General features: G+C 37.7%; 1 protein-coding gene across 3 annotated transcripts in view; it reads right to left on the bottom strand.

The window, feature by feature from the left end:
- KDM5A (lysine demethylase 5A) overlaps positions 1 to 20899 on the bottom strand; it is an 86239-nt gene that overhangs the window by 23295 nt on the left and 42045 nt on the right. For all 3 annotated transcript variants that reach the window (XM_025461758.2, XM_049102891.1, XM_025461757.3), the window contains exons 15-22: positions 14129 to 14310; positions 13633 to 13757; positions 13003 to 13153; positions 11200 to 11314; positions 9377 to 9732; positions 5532 to 5670; positions 2312 to 2491; positions 1556 to 1717 (exon numbers count right to left, since the gene is read on the bottom strand). In XM_025461758.2, coding sequence (XP_025317543.1) covers positions 1556 to 1717; positions 2312 to 2491; positions 5532 to 5670; positions 9377 to 9732; positions 11200 to 11314; positions 13003 to 13153; positions 13633 to 13757; positions 14129 to 14310 — 1410 coding nt within the window. The remainder of the gene's footprint in view (positions 1 to 1555; positions 1718 to 2311; positions 2492 to 5531; positions 5671 to 9376; positions 9733 to 11199; positions 11315 to 13002; positions 13154 to 13632; positions 13758 to 14128; positions 14311 to 20899) is intronic.

The following is a 20899-nucleotide window of genomic DNA, read 5'->3' on the forward strand; positions in this document are numbered from 1 at the left end:
GTTTTGAGAATTAAGATAATACATGTAAATGTCTAACTTGGTGCCACGTGCAAAGTAAATATCCACTATATATTACTTCCCTCTCCCCTTGTAATTCCTTCCCTGAGGGTGACTTCTATACAAATCAATTTTTATTTCTTTCTAAATGGCCTCTCCAACTCATGTATAAGTAGAATGATGAAGTCTGATGATCAGTTATAACAAGGTTTAGGTTACTCATTTCAAAAAAAGAAATAAAAGTAAACAAAATTTCATTATCATGAACATGAACACTGTCCGTGCCATTTTCTTTTTTAAACTGTGGTAGTGGGACGCCTGGGTGGATCAGCAGTTAAGCATCTGCCTTAGGCTCAGGGCGTGATCCTAAAGTCCCGGGATCAAGTCCCACATCAGGCTCCCTGCATGGAGTCTGCTTCTCCCTCTGCCTATGTCTCTGACTCTCTTTCTGTGTCTCTCATGAATAAATAAATAAAATCTTTAAGTAAACAAACTGTGGTAGCTTTGCAACAATTTTAAAATACTTTCCAGTTGTATTCATCTGGCAGGACTGACTTGTTAGGCAGGCTCACTAATAAATCATTTCCACTAGCATCAAAACAGGATCATTTAGGGGTGCCTGGGTGGCTAAGTCAGTTTAGCATTTGGCTCTTAGTTTTAGCCTGGGTTGAGGTCTTTGGATCATGGGAATGAACCCTGTATCAGGCTCCCCACTCAGTGAGGAGTCAGCTTACCCCCTCTCTCTCTGTCCTTCCCCCGGCTCATGTATGTGTGCACGTGCACACGCTCTCTCTCTCAAATAAATAAATCTTAAAAAAACAAAAAAAAAAACAAAACAAAACCCAGGATCATTTGTAGGCAGAAACATTCATATCAAGTGACTTAATGTATGTATTTCCTTACTGTTACATATTGCCCAAACACATTTTTTATTTTTCTTTACATCCCCAGGCTCCTAGTTATCATCACATATTCCTCCTCCTCTCCAAAAACACCCAACATTCTAATTAGCTACAAATATTTTATGGAGTACTCATCATACTGTGAATGAGATTAAGAGAAGGGAGATATTTTAAATAGCAGCTGATATCATTAAATGGATATAATTCCTTTTAAAAACACAGTATTAAGTGTTATGTATTAAGAATACTATTAAATTCTAACAGTAATCACATTCCTAAGAGTCAAATATAAGAAAATAATTTGAAAAAAGGAAAAGGCTTTATAAAGAAGTTCACTTTATAATAATAGCAAACACTTAGTAACAATCAAAATATTTGATGTATCAGAAAAGCGCTCAACAAGTTATGGACAATTTGATGGAATATTAGATAAGTACTAAAACAATAATAAAGAAGAGGGATATGGAAAAGACAATTTCAGGGGAGAGAGCAGACTAATAAATTTTGATTATAAATTTTTAAAAATATTTGTTTTACTATACAGCCAAAAATATAGAAAAATAAAAATAGTTAAGAACATAAAACCAGTGTATCTGCTAATATATGGAATTTTGTAACCACAAAGCAGACTCAAGATGTATTACATAATTTCTTACCACCATAGCTGTATCTCTGGTTTCCTCTAATCCTTCCTCCAGATCACTCAGAGGCTCAAGGTCCAAATCCTTTTCTTTTTCTTTTTCTATTAGTTCTTTTACTTTTTTCCTTCTGTTTTTACCACTCCCATATATACCAATGTCAGTCCGGGGACTCAGCACCTACAAAAATAAAACCAAACACTGATCTCTAGTTTTAAGTCCTAAAACTGAAAATAATACAAAGGAACCATTTACCGACCACTCATCCTGACCTAGGCACTTTCTTAATGTACTTTCTACACATTATCTAACTCAATCGTCACAATGACCCTCTGTAGTAGGTAGTATCATCTGTATTTTACAAACCAGGCAAACTAATGCTTGGAAAGGAAACAACTTGCCCAAGGACAAAGAGTTAGCAATTAGGGAGCCAGTCCTCAAACAGGAAAGTATCTTACTCCAAAGTCTATGCTTTTTAACTACTGGGATGTTCAACTACTCAAGGGTAATGGGTATTTAAATTTGTACTTCTGAGAAATAAGTTATTTCAAGGACAGAATCCATTAGTAACAGAGATAAGATCTGGGCTGATTATTTTTTCTGGACATAGCACAAGATGAACTGGAGATAAGTCTGCCTAAGGCTGAGATTTGTAGTCAACATTTGAGATCACTTAATAGGAATCACTTCTATAACCCTAACCAGATAAACTGAAAACAACCCTCATCAATGAAACTCCTACCTACAGGTATTAAATTACCAACTGTTCTTTACCTGCAATAAGGTATGGCTAGAATTCTTCTTAAGAAAGGTCCGCCCAGTCCGTTCTCTCCAAGCCCTTGCAGCTGCTACTTGTGATTCTACCTGAGGCAAAGCATCCAGACGCACAGGGATAGGGCGCCCTTTAGCAGATAAGCTCTCCAGCTGCTCCAAGTAAGCATAGTTGCTGCCACTCTGAAAAACAAAAGTGCATTCTCACACAACTTGCACTTTCTTATAGAGTCTAGTAATACTGGCCAGAAGATCTTACAGAGTTTAGTATTAAGTATTATTCTTTATACCTAATTGTATCTCTTGAACGGATAAATAGAACCTCAAGTGCCCTTTTTAAAAAGTCTGTAATTCATGCTGTCAAAGATTTTTGTTTATTAGTGAGGGAACCAGTTAAGATGTAAAAATTAGTTCAAAACACAAGTTAAAGAACAGACATATGGGGCACCTGGGTGGCTCAAGTGGTTGAGCATCTGACTCTTGGTTTCAGCTCAGGTCATGATCTCCTAGTCAGGAGATCAAGCCCCAGAGCCAGCTCCCTGCTCAGAGGGGAGTCTGCTTCCCTTCTTCCTCTGCCTCTCCCCCAACTCTCTCACACACTCTCTCTCTAAAATAAATAAATAAATCTTTAAAATACATACATAAATATATATATACACACACACACAATCAGGAATGAGGTAAGAAATTTGCTAATAGATGGAAACAGATGTTTAATATCATGCGGGACAATGCAATCACTTTTCTTTTTTTTTTTTTTTTTTTTTTGCAATCACTTTTCTATCATGGGGAAATCAACTGTTTCATCATAGATAAATTTAATTGCTTTTCTATGAACATAATTCATTTGTATTACTATCACTCTCTAACATTTGACAGAGTTGTAAAATAGCCTGGTCAAAGAAAATCTAGGGCACGTACTCCTAGAATAAGACCATCCTGGAGGATTCACCAGACAACATCCGGGACTCCACTTAAGAGAACACCCGGTAATTTCTTTTGCCTATTTCAAAGTCTTTCAACTTTTCCAACAACTACAAAATAGTATTTTAGTTCTGATAACCACCTCCATTTATGTTGTATAAATACAAATGAGAACAGATATCTGCCTAATCACAAGGGTTCAGTATTTCCATGTAATGATGTCATTATTCTTTGTAGAACTATTACTGCTGTAACTAAATGAATCATAAGATGTGAGAGGGTTAGTAATCTATTCCAGGGATTTGGCAAAAACAACTGAAGTGGGTTGGCAGGCAACAGATAGTAATTCAGAGTGATAACTTAGACTGGACAAATCTCCAGGCAGACAACACATAACCAGTCCTATAAGAAACTGTATATATGCCCTTAATGTTCATTGTTATCCAGAAGCTCTGAATCAAGGAAAGGCATAGTTACATGCTATAAATAGACATTCCAATAAAAGGTTATTTCCTATATTAGCTGACTTATCTGCCTATGAATTCATTTTGAAAGTTACACTGAAACATGTGGAAAAATTAATAGGCAAAAAACTTAACTGAATTTTTTTAAAGTAGTCTCCACACCCCAATGTGGGGCTTGATCTCACAACCCGGAGATTAAGAGTCACACGCTCCACTGACTAGGCCAACTAGAGGCCCCAATGTAAGTGAATTTTTAAAAATAATGGGAAGGTTCTAGCCCTAAGAGATATTCTAATGGTATAATTAAATCACTGTGGTACTAGGATTAAAGAATAGACAGCAAAATGGAAGAGAAAAGAAAGCTCAGATACAGTTGAGAAGTATTGTGTTTACTGCTACTCCTTCTTGTATCCAACTATAGTTGTTTGACTACAAAAGACCTTCTGGCTAAGGCTTGACTTAGCCTGCTCCCAAGCTATGTATCTTAAAGAAGAGTCTGCCTATCAACAGAAGTTGTCAGTCTCCCCTGAAGGGACGGCTTGGTGGAAGACATGTCCTTCGAAATTACAGAGGAAACACAAGACAGCCACCTATACTTGTAGACTTGGTCCTGTGGTCATAAATAAACATTCAACTGAGGGTTATCAAACATTTCAATCAACCTCCTGAAATAGGTTAAAGAAAGAGAGGATGATGAAAACAGAGGTAATTTTTTTTTCTTCCAAGATTTTATTTAAATTACTTAACAAATTGGTTTCAGAAATAGAATTTAGTGATTCATCATTTACATAGAACACCCAGTGCTCATCACAACATGTGTCCTCCTAAATGCCCATCATCCATTTAGCCTATTGCCCCAATGACACCCCCCCCTCCAAGAAATACCTGGTTTGGAAAATAGAGATACTTTTATAACCCTAAAAGGGTTTCAATGCAAAACCTTGAAAAAGCAAAGCTAAGAAGCTCTAAAAAGTCAACTGAATACAAAACAAAAGTCATTAGAACTTCACACCAAAAATACGTTCTTTCTTGGGACAGCAGTTTAGTACAAGAGAGTTGGTTTCCTTTTCTTTGGATATAGCTCTACAATAAAGAGCATGTATAGCCTTAATACTGAAAATGCTACAAGGATTTTTATAATTCAGAGGGAATATTATATATTGTTTTAAATTAATATTTAATACATGTCTTTCTAACTAGAAAATATGCTATTTTGAGGGCCAGGGTACGTACTATCTACACCCTTCCCTCACATTTCTACTCCCAAACAACTAGAATAGTAACTATCATGAGTGTTATGGTGTTCAGCAAATATTAATTTCATTTTCTTTTTTCTGCCTCTTATTTTAAAAGTAATTTGTGCACATGGCAAAGATTCAAAGAATACAGCAGGAAATAAACTCCCTATTGCTAGTTAAACAAATAACTAATTCCATCATCTTTCCTAGCAGGGAGTCAACAGAAACAAGTAACATTTAAATAGGTAATATTTATTTATTTTTTTAAAGATTTTATTTATTTATAGAGACACAGAGTGAGAATGAGAGGCAGAGACACAGGCAGAGGGAGAAGCAGGCTCCATGCAGAGAGCCTGATGTGGGACTCGATCCAGGGTCCCCAGGATCATGCCCTGGGCTGCAGGTGGCGTTAAACCGCTGCGCCACCGGGGCTGCCCAGGTAATATTTATTTTGAATGAGAGAATCAGATGGAAGAACTACTGAATTTTAAGTGTTATTATTTTATTGTTATTCTATTCTAAACAATTAAAGGCTTAAAGAATTCATTTGTGAGACAGCATTACCCAAATGGTAGGATAATTCAAGAGGCTCCTTACCTGAATAGCTTCCACTTTAGCTGTCCATTCTCGAGCCTTTTGTAATGCTTCTTTCAGGGACAATATATTGGGTAAAAAAGCTGGAATGTTCTTGGCTTCATTCACTATGCTTTCTAAACTTGCCACGCTGTGCCGTGGTCTAAAAAAAACCACAAAAATAGGGTAGATGCATGAGGAAAAGTCAAACTGCTACCAACATTTAAGTAACATTTTAGAATGTGCAGAGTACTTTCATATGCATGATTTTTAGTTTTTATCATAATCCTAAAGAGAAGCAAAGCAGCTATTGCCATTATTTCCAATTTACAAATAAGATAACCTGAACTAAAAAATCTCAATTATTTTCTCCAAAGCATTTAATATAGTGAATGGCACAGCTGAAATTCTGATTCAGAATGAGTCTCAGATCCCATGCTCTTTTCACTACACCAAACTGCATCCGTCTTAGTTCTTCACAATATCTGAAATTGTCAGAGATGCATATCATACAGCAGCATGGAAAGCAATAGTCCAGAAGTCCAGTAATGCTGATCATGTACATTTAATCCAATTACATTCAATACTACGTAGTAGTTAAAAGATGAATAAAATAGACCCTTTCCTCAACGAATTAAAATATAAGACAAGAATTAAACTTGTACTGGGGACAAAGAACAAATTACTATAGGCTCACTACTAGGAGAAGTTGTGACTAATTCTGCTTAGGGGAGCTGAGACCAGCTCTGAGTTGAGGCTTAAAAAAAGAAGTATGATTTTTTTCAAGTGAAACGTTAAAGAAAAAAACCCTAGGAATATAATGAACAAAGACATGAAGAAATATTAAAAAGTAAGTTAGACATCCAGGGGTGCCTGGCTGGCTCAGTGGGTAGAGCATGCAACTCTTGATCTCAGGGTCATAAGTTCAAGCCCCACGTTGGGGGTAGAGTTTTTTTTTTTTAATTGAAAAAATAAGATCTTAAAATTAAAAAGTAGGTAGTTTAAGATAGGGTGGGATAGCTATGAGTAAGAGCAAGAAGTAGAGGAATCTGACAGGAAAGAGAGATGTAAACAGATATGAGGTCCTGAAAAACATGAATTTTGCCATGGAAGCAATAGGAAGTTACTGTGGATGGGAACAGTTTCATCATTCTACTATATGCTAGGCACTATGCTAGACCCCTTGCCTCATGAGATATTTTAATCTTGTCGTAGTGGAAGGTGATTATTAATAGCACTGTAAGATGCTATCAGAATATAGAGGAGGACCTAAACTGACTTGGCAGATGAAAGAAAGAAGGGTTTCCAGAAATGACTTCTAAGCTTTCTTATCATTTCTAAATAGGACTGAGTCAGGAAAGCTGGGACCAGAGGCAGAGGAGGAGTACAACATAGAGGATGGGCAGAAGGGAAGAGGAGAATAAAATGAGCATGTTCAAAGGTCCAGAGATAAGAAAACATGGCATGTCTGAGGAAAGCAGAGGGATCACTACACTTGGAACACAGAATGCAAAGAAGAATGGCAAGGGATGAGGCTAGATCCTTAAGCAAGGGGCTAGATTACAGATGGCCTTATGAATCAGATGACTGATTCCATTCCCGGGGAATGGGAAATGGTAAAGGGCTTTAACCAGGGGAGTGAAAAAGCCACATATGTATTTTAGGAAAATACCAGTGCAGTGCAGAGAATGGGTGAGAGCAGGGTGAGGTCTCAGAGCCTGTGGCTATGATTTAGGCCAGCTATCCCAAAGAAGAATGAAAGTGAGAAACATTGAGGAAACTTTAATCAACATGGCTTGGTAGTTAACTGTAGGGGAAAAGTTGAGGGTATGGAAATGGAAAGGTCAAAGTTAATTTCCAAAGCCTGTTTAAAGGAGGAAAAAAATGCTATATAATTCAAAGAAAAAAGAAGCAAAGGAAGAGATGATGGGAAGGAGTTAATGAATCCAATTTTGGATATGAGGAATTTGAGGTATCAGCAGGACAGTCAATGGAATTACCTAATAGGCAGAAGATATCTATGAAAAATATCTATGCTATAGATGAGAATTTGGAGTTGATAGAAAGATGGCCAAAGTAGTCATGAAATTAGATGAAATTTCCAGGGAGATGTACAGAATGAAAAAAAGAAGTGGTCTGGGCCAGAATCTTGAGGAAAGACATTATTTAGAGGCAGGGAAAAAAGGCCAAAAGGAAAGGAGGAGGATATTGAGAAAATAGTGGGCAGGAGTTAACCGATACTAAGAGGCTAAGAATACTGTAGATATGTTTCAGAAAGCTAACTTCAACAGGAGTTAGAAAACAAAAGATTCCATTTTCCACTATCCTCATCAAACCCCATCTCCCTCTATTTCCTTATTAATTTTATTTTCTTCAGAACACTAATTATCTGAAATTAATTCATCCATTCATTCACTCACTTATTCATCTATTTCTCCCCACTAGAATGTTGACTCTATTACAGAGGAGGGACTTTGTGTCTTTTAACCTGTCTGTCTCTACAGCACTTAGAAATAGTGTCTGGTATGTAGTAGGTATTCCATAAATATTACTGAGTTGCAAAGATTAAGGGAAAATACAAAAGTACCATAACTAAGTCAGTGACAATGGAGTTGAAGAATACAGAGATGAAAGACATTTCAGAGGCAAACTCATTAAAACTTGGCGACTGACTAAATGTGGAAAAATGAGAGAAAGTTTTAAAATAACACAACCAATAAAATTTCATTCTGTAGATTACAGTAAGTTACATCAGGTATATCAAATCATAGTTTTGCATTCCAGAGTTATTTAGCTTCTTCCTAGAATAGTTGTGAATCTAAAGACACAGAGTAATTTAAAGGTTTCAAAGAGAAAAAGCTATGGATACATTTTAATATGTATCCTCCATGGCAACTAGAGAGCAAATTATCCAGCAAAAATATATGCAGCCTTTTCTTGGCTAAACAGAACTATGTTCACTGAATCATCTAAGGCTTTTTCCATCAATTGCAACCAAAACAAATGGCTGACAGAGTATTTAAGTACATGAAGACTTTGGAATGAAGTGGAAAAGGCTTAAATTTGAGCTGCATTATTTAGTAATTATGTGATCTAAGTATGCCAAGTTCCTCATCCTCACAAGAGAAATCATATATCTTAATTTTAGCTGAAGAAATACTTTCATACAGAACATTACAGTCTAATTCATTGATATACACTCAAGAATGAATGCTTTACTAAAATCTCACAAATCCAATGGGATGCCAAAGCTAATGCAACTGTATAATATTCTCCTGTCTTTCTTGCTTCTTCTTTCCCACTACTTTCCTACGTAAATCCTCCACTCCAGTAAAGCCCATTTAACTTTTGTCACCTAAACACACCCTATATATTCCTAAAACTCAGCTTATAATATTTCTCTTACTCCTCTTCCACTTTAGTCCCACTCACGCTTCAAGGTTCTACCTAAACTTTCTTTTCTCTCAAGTTTGTCTTCTGACCACCAAAGCTAACAATGACCTCTCCTCCTCTGAACTCCCGAGGAGGAGAAAAAAAAAAAAAGCATTTTTTTTTGTACCTCTCAGTTAACAATAAAATATTGCAGTGAACTTTACATTTCTTAGCTCTGAACTATAGCATAGATAATGAAAGGTTCTAAACAAAAAACTACTTTATATTACTTAAAGTACCTAGCAAAGTACTCTCCCAATAAGTATGCCCACAATATTTGAAACTGTTTATATGCAGGCCTATTTGATAATTTTGTGATTGGTGAGGGAAGGCGTAAAATATCTAATTAAATATTTAATGAAACAGATCCCTGTGTTCCTCCTTCGGTTCTACCCTTAGTTATTAAAGAGGCAACAGTCACCAATGTATGTGTTCACCTTGCCTGTAGGCAGACCTTAGCCTTTTCTTCCCATCTCTCAGAGACTGTAAGGAGCTCCTGTAGTTCAGCCATTGCCTTCTCCACAGCATGGTGCGGTGCCAACCCCACCCCAGAGTCAATCAGTTTCTTCATGACATCCAAAGTGACCTGTTGTGGATCTGACAGGGTCAGTCTTACTTCATCCAACCATCGAGCCTGCTGTAGCTCTTGCTTTAGTCGGGCTAATTCAGGTAGCTCCACATACAGACTAGAGCCCATGTCTATCAACATCTGGAGTTTGGAAGAATCTGGGGTTTCGTCCATCATGGCCTCTTGAGCACGTTCATGAAACTCTTCCACATCATCCAGGAGATTCTGAAAAAGTCCAAAGAATAAAAATAAAAAACAAATTTAAAAGATACAAAATGAGTATGGAATAGACATAGTTCAGGTAAGCTATCAAATTCTAAACCATCTGATAATCTCACCATTATAGCACCAGATAGTTAAAAACATAAATATGCTTCCCTGTGAGTACTTACACAGAATTACTTTTAAAATATGATTAATTCATTCAAACAATATTTAATGACAGCAGACTCAGACGCAGCTAACTGCTCTAAGCACACAGCACTAAAACATTCAAAGTCCTTGTCTTCATGGAACATATTTTAATATGAACAGTCAGTCAGACACTGACTACCTGAATAAAATGGGTCAGTTTTAAATACTATGAAAATAAAACAGGGCAACACAACAGAGAAGGACCAGAGGGGGCAGGCATATTACTTTGCAATGGTGGTCACAGAAAAGAGATGAACTAAAATTAAAATGAGGAGCCAGAGATGGGAACTATATGAAGATCCGGAGGAAGAGCAGTTCAGGCAGGACAGATAACTGCAAAAGCTTTTACAGGGAAATGTCTTGCTCTAAAGTAGATGATGGGAGATAAAGTGGAGAAATACAGTTTAAAAATAAGCAGAAGGGGGCAGCCCAGGTGCCTCAGCGGTTTAGCGCTGCCTTCAGCCCAGGGCGTGATCCTGGAGACCTGGGATCGAGTCCCACATCGGGCTCCCTGCATGGAGCCTGCTTCTCCCTCTGCCTGTATCTCTACCTCTCTCTCTCTCTCCGTGTCTCTCATGAATAAATTTTAAAAATCTTAAAAAACAAAAGAGAGAGAAGGAAATGCGAATGAGCAAAGAAAACCAGAGTGTGTGGTGTCACAGACACTCAGAGAGGAAAGCCTCTCAGGAAGGAAAGCACGGTAAACTACCAAAATGCTCCTACAACATGGAATAACAGCAGAAACAGAACTGATACTAGAATTCACAAGATAACCTTGATAAAAATCATTTTAGGTAACCTGTCCATGGCCAAATCACAAAACACACCACAAACTATCAGAGAATTACTACCTATGGTCATTAATATATTTGATATATGCTTTCTGAGAATAGAAATATTCAAGAAACCACCAGGTCCTAAGAAGTTCAGAGCTCACATTTTTAAAAGCTCATGAACTAATAACTTACTGATACATTCCAATTCTTTTAACTATTTTCTTGCATTTCAGTTACATCTATGCTAAATGGGAATTCTGATCAAAAATTAATGTAGAAAAAAATCCTAAACTACCTACTCTTGTTTCCAGAATTTTAAAAGGAGAATTAAAGGCTAAGACCAAAGCCAGGGGATTCTTACTGCCTACTGAAAAACTTCAAACAGCAGCACTTATGTAACAAACAAACAAACAACAAACTAGTCTAGACAATATTTTGTTTGCCCAAAACAGAAACCCATACTACAAAGGATATTATCCAAGAAAAAAATGTAATACTCCACCTTTACTTGTCGAGCTTGACTGATGACACATGGAAGACTAAAAAGTTGTTGGACAAAGGCCTTTAATTCTTCCACTGTCAGTTTGGTCCGAGTCCTCCCACTATCTGGGCTCTGCCTAATGTGAAATAATGAGACATAAGTAAGAAAAATTCATAGCCATCTGATATCAAAGGGGCTGCTAGTCTCTCTAGAATTATAACCCAAGCAATCCCAGAATATGAGTGTTTGAGAGGTTGTACTATAATGGTGATCACTTCCAAATTAGTTATTCAATTCACTGATTTAATTGAATCATTAGTTAATCATTCAAAGATTCAACTCCAAGTTATAGTTCCTCCAATTGTACAAGTACTGAGCATTTGAAACAGTCAGTGAATTCCTCAGAGTAAAATACTATGTTCATTAATAAAACTAAATCTTCGGGGCGCCTGGGTGGCTCGTGGTTGAGTGTCTGCCTTCGGCCCAGGGCGTGATCCTGGAGTCCCAGGATCAAGTCCCACATTGGGGGCAGCCCGGGTGGCTCAGCAGTTTAGCGCCACCATTAGCCCAGGGCCTGATCCTGGAGACCCAGGATCGAGTCCCACGTTGGGCTCCCTGCATGGGGCCTGCTTCTCCCTCTGCCCTGTGTCTCTGCCAATCTCTCTCTCTCTCTGTGTCTCATGAATAAATAAACAAAATCTTAAAAAAAAAAAAAAAGTCCCACATTGGGCTCCCTGCATGGAGTCTGCTTCTCTCTCTGCCTATATCTCTGCCTCTCTGTGTCTCATGAATAAATAAATAAAATCTTAAAAAAAAAAAAAAAAAAAAAAAAACCCTAAATCTTCTACCTCAAAAAGCTTAAAATGTGAAACAAGGACCTTTATCTTGGCTAGGGGACAATCAATCTCCTTGAAATGGATTCATAATTATATGTATATGTGCATTTTTCCAAGAAAATGGTCCCTAAGCTTTTGCCAGATTCTCCAAAGGGGTTAATGACCCAATGACCGGTAAAGATTTGCTGACCGATGTCTCAAAGAAAGGTTCTCTAATCAAATGGTAAGTTAAAAAATGTACAAAGTAATTTGTATACGAAACAATACCACAGAAAATTTAACACATATAACTACATTAAATCAAGGGTGCATACTTCTACACCCCTTTCTAACACAGCCTCTCCTGCATCCATCCATCAAGGTTATTACTCTTTACTGCCACCTGCCTTCAGCATGTAGTATCATTTACTTACACATATTGATTGCACATCCAGTATAAGCCAGACATTGTTCTAAGCACAAGAAACAATAATGAAAAGAGGATAAAAAATCTCCAACATTCTAGTCTAGTATGTGTTCTAGTGGGATTGGGAAAGAAAGGAGGAGACAATAAATAGTGTATCAGGAAGTGACAGGGCTAGGAGAAAAAGAGAGCAGGAAAGAATAAAAAGGTTGCAATGAAATTTTATACAGGGTTATCAGGGAAGACCTCTTCAAGAATGTGTCAGATATCTGAAAAAGGCCTGAAAGAAGTGAGGGAACAAGCCACCTAGGTATGAGGGAAGAGCACTCAGAGCGTGAAGAAAAAGTGCAAAGGCCCTAAACAGAAATGTACGTGGTGGGTATGAAAAGTACAAAAGGTAAGAAGAATGCAAAGTAGAGCAAGAAAGGAAGAGAAGTAGGAGATGAGATTGGGACATGACTGGAGGAGGGACGGAAATGGCCACCACAAGAGGCCAGTTAAGTTTTTGGCTTTTACCCTGAAAGAAAGACAGACAAAACCAAGAAAACCCACAGGAAACTACTGGAGAGCTCTTCTTCATCTTACCTGTGCTTCTGCTTTTTGCTCAGAAGCAGCTGAGCCACAGAAGCGCAAGTCTCAGCTTCTTTTACAGCATCCCTGAGTTTTCTAAAGAGATCATTCTCTGGATATTTCCTATCCTCGGCATCTTCCAGCATTACCCGCAATTCAATCAAATCTGTAAAAATAAAGCTATATACTATGACCACAGACATCAAAAACCATTTAAAAATACTCACCAACCTCTCTCAAGTTAGTCATCGCTCTATTAGTGGAAACATCGCAGCTGTGAAAATCTCATCAGTGCAATAGAAGCTTAAGAGCAGCAGCTCATTCCTAAACCTTAAAAACAATTTCTCTTCAGGAAGGAAATTCCTCATTCTTAATTAACCTTTAGTGTTAGTCCATTGTTATCAGTGGCTCCCCAAGACACGTATCTACTGCAAGTTAGCTATCTATCCCATTTTATATTAACTTTTTAAGTAAAAGAAGATTCTCAAACAGAAAAGTAAATCTGTAGTCAGTCAACCAACCCATTAGTCACCAATCTCACCTGAGGCCCAGGTTGTTCCTTAATGGGGAAAAAGCACACAAAACAAGGCCTCTTTCAATGTGACAGTAATTTCAGTGTATGTATACAAAAGGAGGAAACTTAACCTTTTTTGTGGTTGAAGTTGGCAGATAAAGCTTCTGTAACACGGCTGACCCAAGTGTCATAGGACTGTGCCCTGACCTTCACACCATATAGAAGAGAAGGGAGGTCCTCTAATGGGTAGCGGTATCTAAAACCAAAGAAAAACAAGAGAAAATAAACAAAAAGCCAGAAAAATCAAGAACTTTGCAAAAACCAACAATTTGAAAATAAATTTTAAGTACAATCAGCTTAATACAATTACCAAGGTAACAGGGTCTTAAATCCAAGCCATCCACAGAGTTTTAGCACAGGAAGAGACAGGGAACATGTGAAATCAACTGATAAAAAAAACTAACATTAGATGCCAAATTTAAGGCCAACTTTAAAGGACTAGTCCTCAGCAGGGACACAGAAAGACAAGGAAAAGTTGCCAGTGCATACATGGGAAAGAGGAATTACAAAGAACAGCGCACTTGGTTTTAAAAGAAGTAACAAGTTTTTCAAGAAACTTACGGCTACCTAAGACATTTCTTCTGCATGGGGCAGGGACACAGATCATTTGGATGGTAGAGACACACAAGCCGCTCGGGATTACAGGAGCACGTGAGAGCAGAGAGAAAACATGTGGTTCTGCATGCCGAACACTGTCGCTCATCATCAGGAACAAGTTCAAACACTTCTTCTTCAGACATTAGGACACCCTGAAATATAGTTCATGTCACTACACCAGGTCCTTCTAGACTCTCAAGCATCAAAGAACTTCAAATTACTAAATTTTTTTCTACAGGTAAATCTGACTTAAGCTATAAACATGGGAGGTACGATGCCACATCATCAAAATATTTTCTAAAATTAATCATTCTTAATTCTTTAAAAATGGGAAAGACTAAACCTTGGTGTGTAAGAATACATTTGACTGATAACAATTATTCTTTAAAATGCAGGGAATTTACTACTACAAAGGACAAAATAACCATTTTTGAGGGGAAGGAAGGAAATTATAATTGGGGGGTACTTTGGGGTGGCTAACAAAGTTCTATTTCTTGACCAGAATTGTAATGACAACAAAGTTTACTATGTTACAATTCATGAAGCTATATATTTGTTTTCACAGGATTTTGTCTTCTCCTTAAAACAAGAAAAAAATTTTTAAAAACTTCTTTTGTCCCAGGGACAATATACCCTTAAATCCTAAATACAGATATATATTAGTATCAATGATCTGAAAATAACACTGATAAATACAAACATATGCAAAGATAAAGTAATAAAAATTACTTAAACTATGCAAATCAAAATATAATCTACTTCAGCAAGACATCAAAAACAAAGTTAAATTCAGTCTGCCAGCTTAAGAAATAAGAGCATTTAAAGTGCATTTTATAAAGACTCCCATTTAATACATAAAGGTTCTCTTTAAAGTTACTACTTATTTGAGAAAGGTACTTATATAAAACCTAATTCCACTATGAGAGCAAACTTTTTTCACTTACACAAGGGAAAAACCCAGTAATTTATTCACTGGCAGACACAATTCAGTTCTTGCAACACAGATTTTGTTTTTGATTATTGGTTTAATCTACATGTCACTTAACTATCCTCTCATATCTTTCCATCTCATATTAGCATTTAATATTTGCTTTTAAAATTATTTCATGTAAAAATGGTTCCAAAATAAACTGCAGGTATTTCTTAGCTTACAAGAATTTACACAGCTTCAGAACAGCTGGCAAACAGGATATTCATTAATACATCAAGACATTTGGGGCACCTGGATGGTTCAGTTAGTTATGCGAGCAACTCTTGATTTCAGCTCAGGTCATGATCTTAGGGTTGTGGGATCGAGCCTACATCAGGCTCCACACTCAGTAGAGTCTGCTTGGGATTCTCCCTCTCCCTCCGACCCTTTTCCCCTCTACTCATCTGCTCACTTGCTCTTTCTCTCTCTCTGCAGATTTTATTTATTTGAGACACAAAGAGAGAACACAAGCTGGAGGGGTGGGGGTAGAGGGAGAAGGAGAAGCCGACTCCTCACTGAGCAGGAAACCCAATATGGGGCTTGATCCCAGGACCCTGAAATCAGGACCTGAGCCAGAGGCAGACGCTTAACCAACTAAGCCATCCAGGCACCCCTAAATAAATAAATCTTAAAAAAAAAAATACATCGGGATCCCTGGGTGGCGCAGCGGTTTAGCGCCTGCCTTTGGCCCAGGGCGCGATCCTGGATACCCGGGATCGAATCCCACGTCGGGCTCCCGGTGCATGGAGCCTGCTTCTCCCTCTGCCTATGTCTCTGCCTCTCTCTCTCTCTCTGTATGACTATCATAAATAAATAAAAATTATAAAAAAAAAAAATACATCAAGAAATTTTACACCAAATTCTAAAGTATGCTCCAGGAACTACTAGTCCTGGAAGATATTCTACAAAAAAAATAAATAAGTTGTCTTTGGGGAAATGCTATGTATTACTATATCCCTCCCAACTTAAGAGATTAACAATGAATACCAGCGTATCATGGAAGTTTTACAGTAAAGAATCCCATTTATTATTTTTCCCCCATTTATTTTTTTCTTAATCTACCATTTCCTAAGTTTTTCTATCACAGAGCAATTTTTCCTTGTAGTGCTGGAAATTATATAGCTTAGAAAATCATAAATTATTAGGAGGAAATGGAGAAAAAATTAAAAGGCTATCTGAAATAATGAAAGTGAGAACTTTTTTTATTTAAAAAAAATTTTTTTTAGATTTTATTTATTTATTAATGAGAGACACACACGGAGAGGGAGGGGGAGAGAGAGAGAGAGAGACAGAGACACAGGCAGAGGGAGAAGCAGGCTCTATGCAGGGAACCTGATGTGGGACTCGATCCCGGGTCTCCAGGACCACGACCCAGGCTGCAGGTGGCACTAAACCACTGCGCCACAGGGGCTGCCCTGAAGGTGAGAAAATTAAGGAATGGAACCAAATGGTACCAATAAAGAAAAAAAGGGGGGAGGGGACTGGAAGTGAAAGAGACATTGCCAAAATAAAAACTTCAAACCAGATAGCAGATGACTATGAAAGAGACAGATGAGTTAAGGATCACATTTAAGTTTTTACATAATGATCCTAACACTTACTGGCAATTAGTAATTCCTGAAAAGGTAGATGGAGAGGAGATGATGATATTCTATCTCAGGTGCTGAAAGTGAGATGACAAAAAGCTAAAGAAAAATAAATGTACAGTAATCCCGGAGAGGCTTGGATTACAAATGGGTGACTGGAAATGACACTCCTCTCAAAGTGACAATAATTCCTGTGTTTGCACATAGTAGGAGGAAACATTAAGATCTGAAAAATAAAGCCACAAGGTAAAATCCTAAGAAAGGCTAAGAACTCCTTGAAAAGGAACACAAAAGGAAAACAATAAAAGGTCAAAGGCTGCACCCTGCAAACACTGGTAGTTGAGGAGGATAAGGAAAATAATTAAAAGTGACTGGCAAGGGGCACCAGGGTGACTCAGTTGGCTGAGAGGCCGACTCTTGGTTTCAACTCAGCCCATGATCTCAGGGTCCTCGCTCAGCAGGGAGCCTGCTTGTGGATTCTCTCTCTCTCCGTCTCTTTGTCCCTCCCCCAGTTTGCTCTAATAAATAAATCTTTTTTTTAAAAGGTGACTGGCAAGTGTCATCAGAGGCTGAAGAAGCAGTAAAGCAAGTGTGAGGGAAAGGAACAAAGCAGCAATATATAGTGCAAAAAGAGGTCACAGGGATAGATGACAAAGAATAATGAGACTTGGTGATAAAATCACTAGCAAACTCTGAAAATCAGAATGACAGTGATGATAAAGGGACAAAAAGGATATAAGGGTACTGACCACAGAAAACCACTCCAGAAGTTTTTTGGGAAGAAATAAAATGACTTTTTTCAAGATAGGAAAGCCAAGTACACAATATGCAAAGAAAGAATGGAGATCAGTGTCTCAAGGGCGCAGGAAGAAGCTAAGTTTATAGAAAAAAGAGTCCTTAGAAAGAAATTTGATCAGGGTCACCTGGGTGGCTCAGTGGTTGCGTCTGCCTTTGGCTCAGGGCGTGATCCGAGGGCCCTGCCTGTGTCTCTGCCTCTCTCTCTGTCTCTCTCACTGTGCCTCTCATGAATAAATAAATAAAATCTTAAAAAAAAAAAGACAACAATGGAGTCTGCTATATCATCGCTTTCTTTCCCATGTGACTTCTCTGTAGCATGCAATGCTGTTTGATAGCACTTTACCCACAATTGGAACTTCTTTCAAAATTGCAGTCAATCCTCAAACTCTGCCACTGCTTTATCCACTAATTTTATGTAATATTCTAAATCCCTTGTCATCGTTTCAATAATCTTTATAGCATCTTCACCAGCAGTAGATTCCATCTCAAGAAACCACTTTCTTTGCTCATCCATAAGAAGCAGCACCTCATTTCCTAAAGTTTTATCATGAGATTGTAGCAATTCAGTCATATCTTCAGGCTCTACTTCTAATTCTAGTTCTCTTGCTATTTCCACCCCATCTGCAGTTACTTCCACCAATGAAGTCTTGAACACCTCAAAGTCATCCATGCCAAGACTGGAAACTTCTTCCAAACTCCTGTTCATGTTATTTGGACCTTGTTTCATCTATCACAGATGTTCTTTTTTTTTTTTTAAGATTTACTCATTTATTTATGATAGACATAGAGAGAGAGAGAGGCAGAGACACAGGAGGAGGGAGAAGCAGGCTCCACGCCGGGAGCCCAACACGGGACTCGATCCCGGACCTCCAGGATCGGGCCCTGGGCCAAAGGCAGGCGCTAAACCGCTGAGCCACCCGGGGATCCCCTATCACAGATGTTCTTAATGGCATCTAGAACAGTGAATCTTTTCCAGAAGATTTTCAATGTACTCTGCCTAGATCCATCAGAAGAATCACTATCCACGGCAGCTAAAGCCTTACAAAATGTATTTCTTAAATAATAAGACCTGAAAGTCGAATTACACCTTAATCCACAGGCTTAATAACAGATGTTCTGTTAGCAGGCATGAAAACATTAATCTTGTTGAACACCATCACAGCTCTTAGGTGACCAGGTGCATTGTCAATGAGCAGGATCTTTTTCTCTGAACACTAGGTCCAAACCATCTGTAAACAGATATACTGTCATCCAGGGTTTGTTGTTCCAGTTATAGAACACAGAGTTAGATTTACCACAATCCTTAGGACTCTGAGATTTTCAGAATTGTAAATGAGCACTGGCTTCAACTTAAAGTTATCAGCTATATTAGTCTCTAACAAGAGTCATCCTCTCCTTTGAAACTTCAAAGCCAGGCATTAACTTCTCTCTAGCTATGGAAGTCCTAGATGGCATTTTCTTCCAATAGAAGGTGGTTTCATCTACACTGAAAATCTGCACTTAGTGTAGCCACCTTCATTGATGAACATAGTTAGATCTCCTGGATAACTTGCGGTTTCACCTTGCATTTTGTGGTACAGAGATGATTTCTTTCTTAATCCTCATGAACCAACTTCCGCTAGCTTCAAATTTAACATAGTACTTTGAAATTGCTTATTTTATTTATTTTTTAAGATTCTGAGATGCCTGGATGGCTCGGCAGTTGAAGTGTCTGCCTTTGCCTCAGGGCATGATCGCAGAGTCCTAGGATCGAGTCCCTCATTGGGCTCCCTCCATGGAGCCTGCTTCTCCCTCTGCCTGTGTCTCTGCCTCTCTCTGTGTCTCTCATGAATAAATAAATAAAATAAAAATAAAAATAAAACCAATTAAGCCAGAACAGGAGATCTCAAATTAGTATTCTCAGAAAAGGGCTTAAAATCATAAGTGACATATGCAGGAAAACAAATTTTGATCTATACCTCACTCCATATACAAAAATTAACTTGAAGTGACCCTACATGTAAATGTATAAGCTAAAACTGTAAAATTTCTGGAAAACATACGAGAAAATTTTTGTGATCTTGAGTTAAGCAAAGATTTCTTAGATATAACCAAAAGCACAAGTCACAAAAGAAAAAATCGATAAACCAAAGAAACTTCTGTTCTAGGGGATCCCTGGGTGGCGCAGCAGTTTGGCGCCTGCCTTTGGCCCAGGGCGCGATCCTGGAGACCCGGGATCGAATCCCACATCGGGCTCCCGGTGCATGGAGCCTGCTTCTCCCTCTGCCTATGTCTCTGCCTCTCTCTCTCTCTCTCTCTCTCTCTCTCTCTCTGACTATCATAAATAAATAAAAAATTAAAAAAAAAAAAAAGAAACTTCTGTTCTTCAAAAAAAAGATAAGCCATACTGGAAGAAAATATTGTCATATCACCTATCTAATAAAGAATTTATATCTAAAATATACAAAGAACTCTCAAAATTCAATAACAACCCAAGTTTTAAAAGTTGGGCAAAAGATTTGAACAGAATCTTCCCTCAAAGATACATAGACAATAACTAAGCACATAAAAGGTATTCAAAATCATTAGTCACTAAAATTAAAACCATGATGAACGACCATGACAAACCTATTAGAATATCTAAAGTTAAAATTCCAAGTGTCAGTGAGACTGCAGGACAAGTGGAACTCTCCTATTCCTGGCAGAACTGTAAAAACTGCTTTGGAATACAATTTGGCAGTTTTTAGAAAAAATTAAACATACACATGTCATATGACCCAGCCGTTTCATTCTAGTATTTATCCAAGAGAAATGAAAGCATATGTCAACATAGAAATTTGTTCAGAAATGTTCACAGCAGCTTAATCATAAAAAGCAAGTTAAAAACAATTAAAATGTCCATAAGTGAAGATATAATACTTGGCAATTAAAAGGAATAAACAACTAACACATGGAAAAACATAAATGAATCTCAAAGTAATTCTGTTAAGTGAAAGAAAGTAAACAAAAGTTATAAAGTTTATACTTTTAAATTAAAATTTAAATAAGACACTTTTTAAAAAGGCACACTAAAGAAAGTAGACTGGTATTTTCCTGATAGGGGTGCAATTGGGATTAGCGAAGACGGGGAATGGGATAAGGAGGAAGGATCACAAAGGGGCATAAGAAAACTTTTGAAGGTGATATGTTCATTATCTTGATTGTGACAAAGATCTAGTTTATTCTAAACATTCAAAATCCCAGCACTTGTGGGAAGGGTATGGCCATCCCCTGCCCAGCTACCACCACTATAAGGAACTCCATCAGAAATTCAACTGGCTTACAAACAGGGAGTTAAAAAAGAAAAAGAAGAAATCCCAACACTTGGTTATTCGGTACTTCCTACTCACTACATCGTTAAATTATTTA

Source organism: Canis lupus, chromosome 27, assembly GCF_003254725.2.
Source record: "Canis lupus dingo isolate Sandy chromosome 27, ASM325472v2, whole genome shotgun sequence".
NCBI lineage: Eukaryota > Metazoa > Chordata > Mammalia > Carnivora > Canidae > Canis > Canis lupus.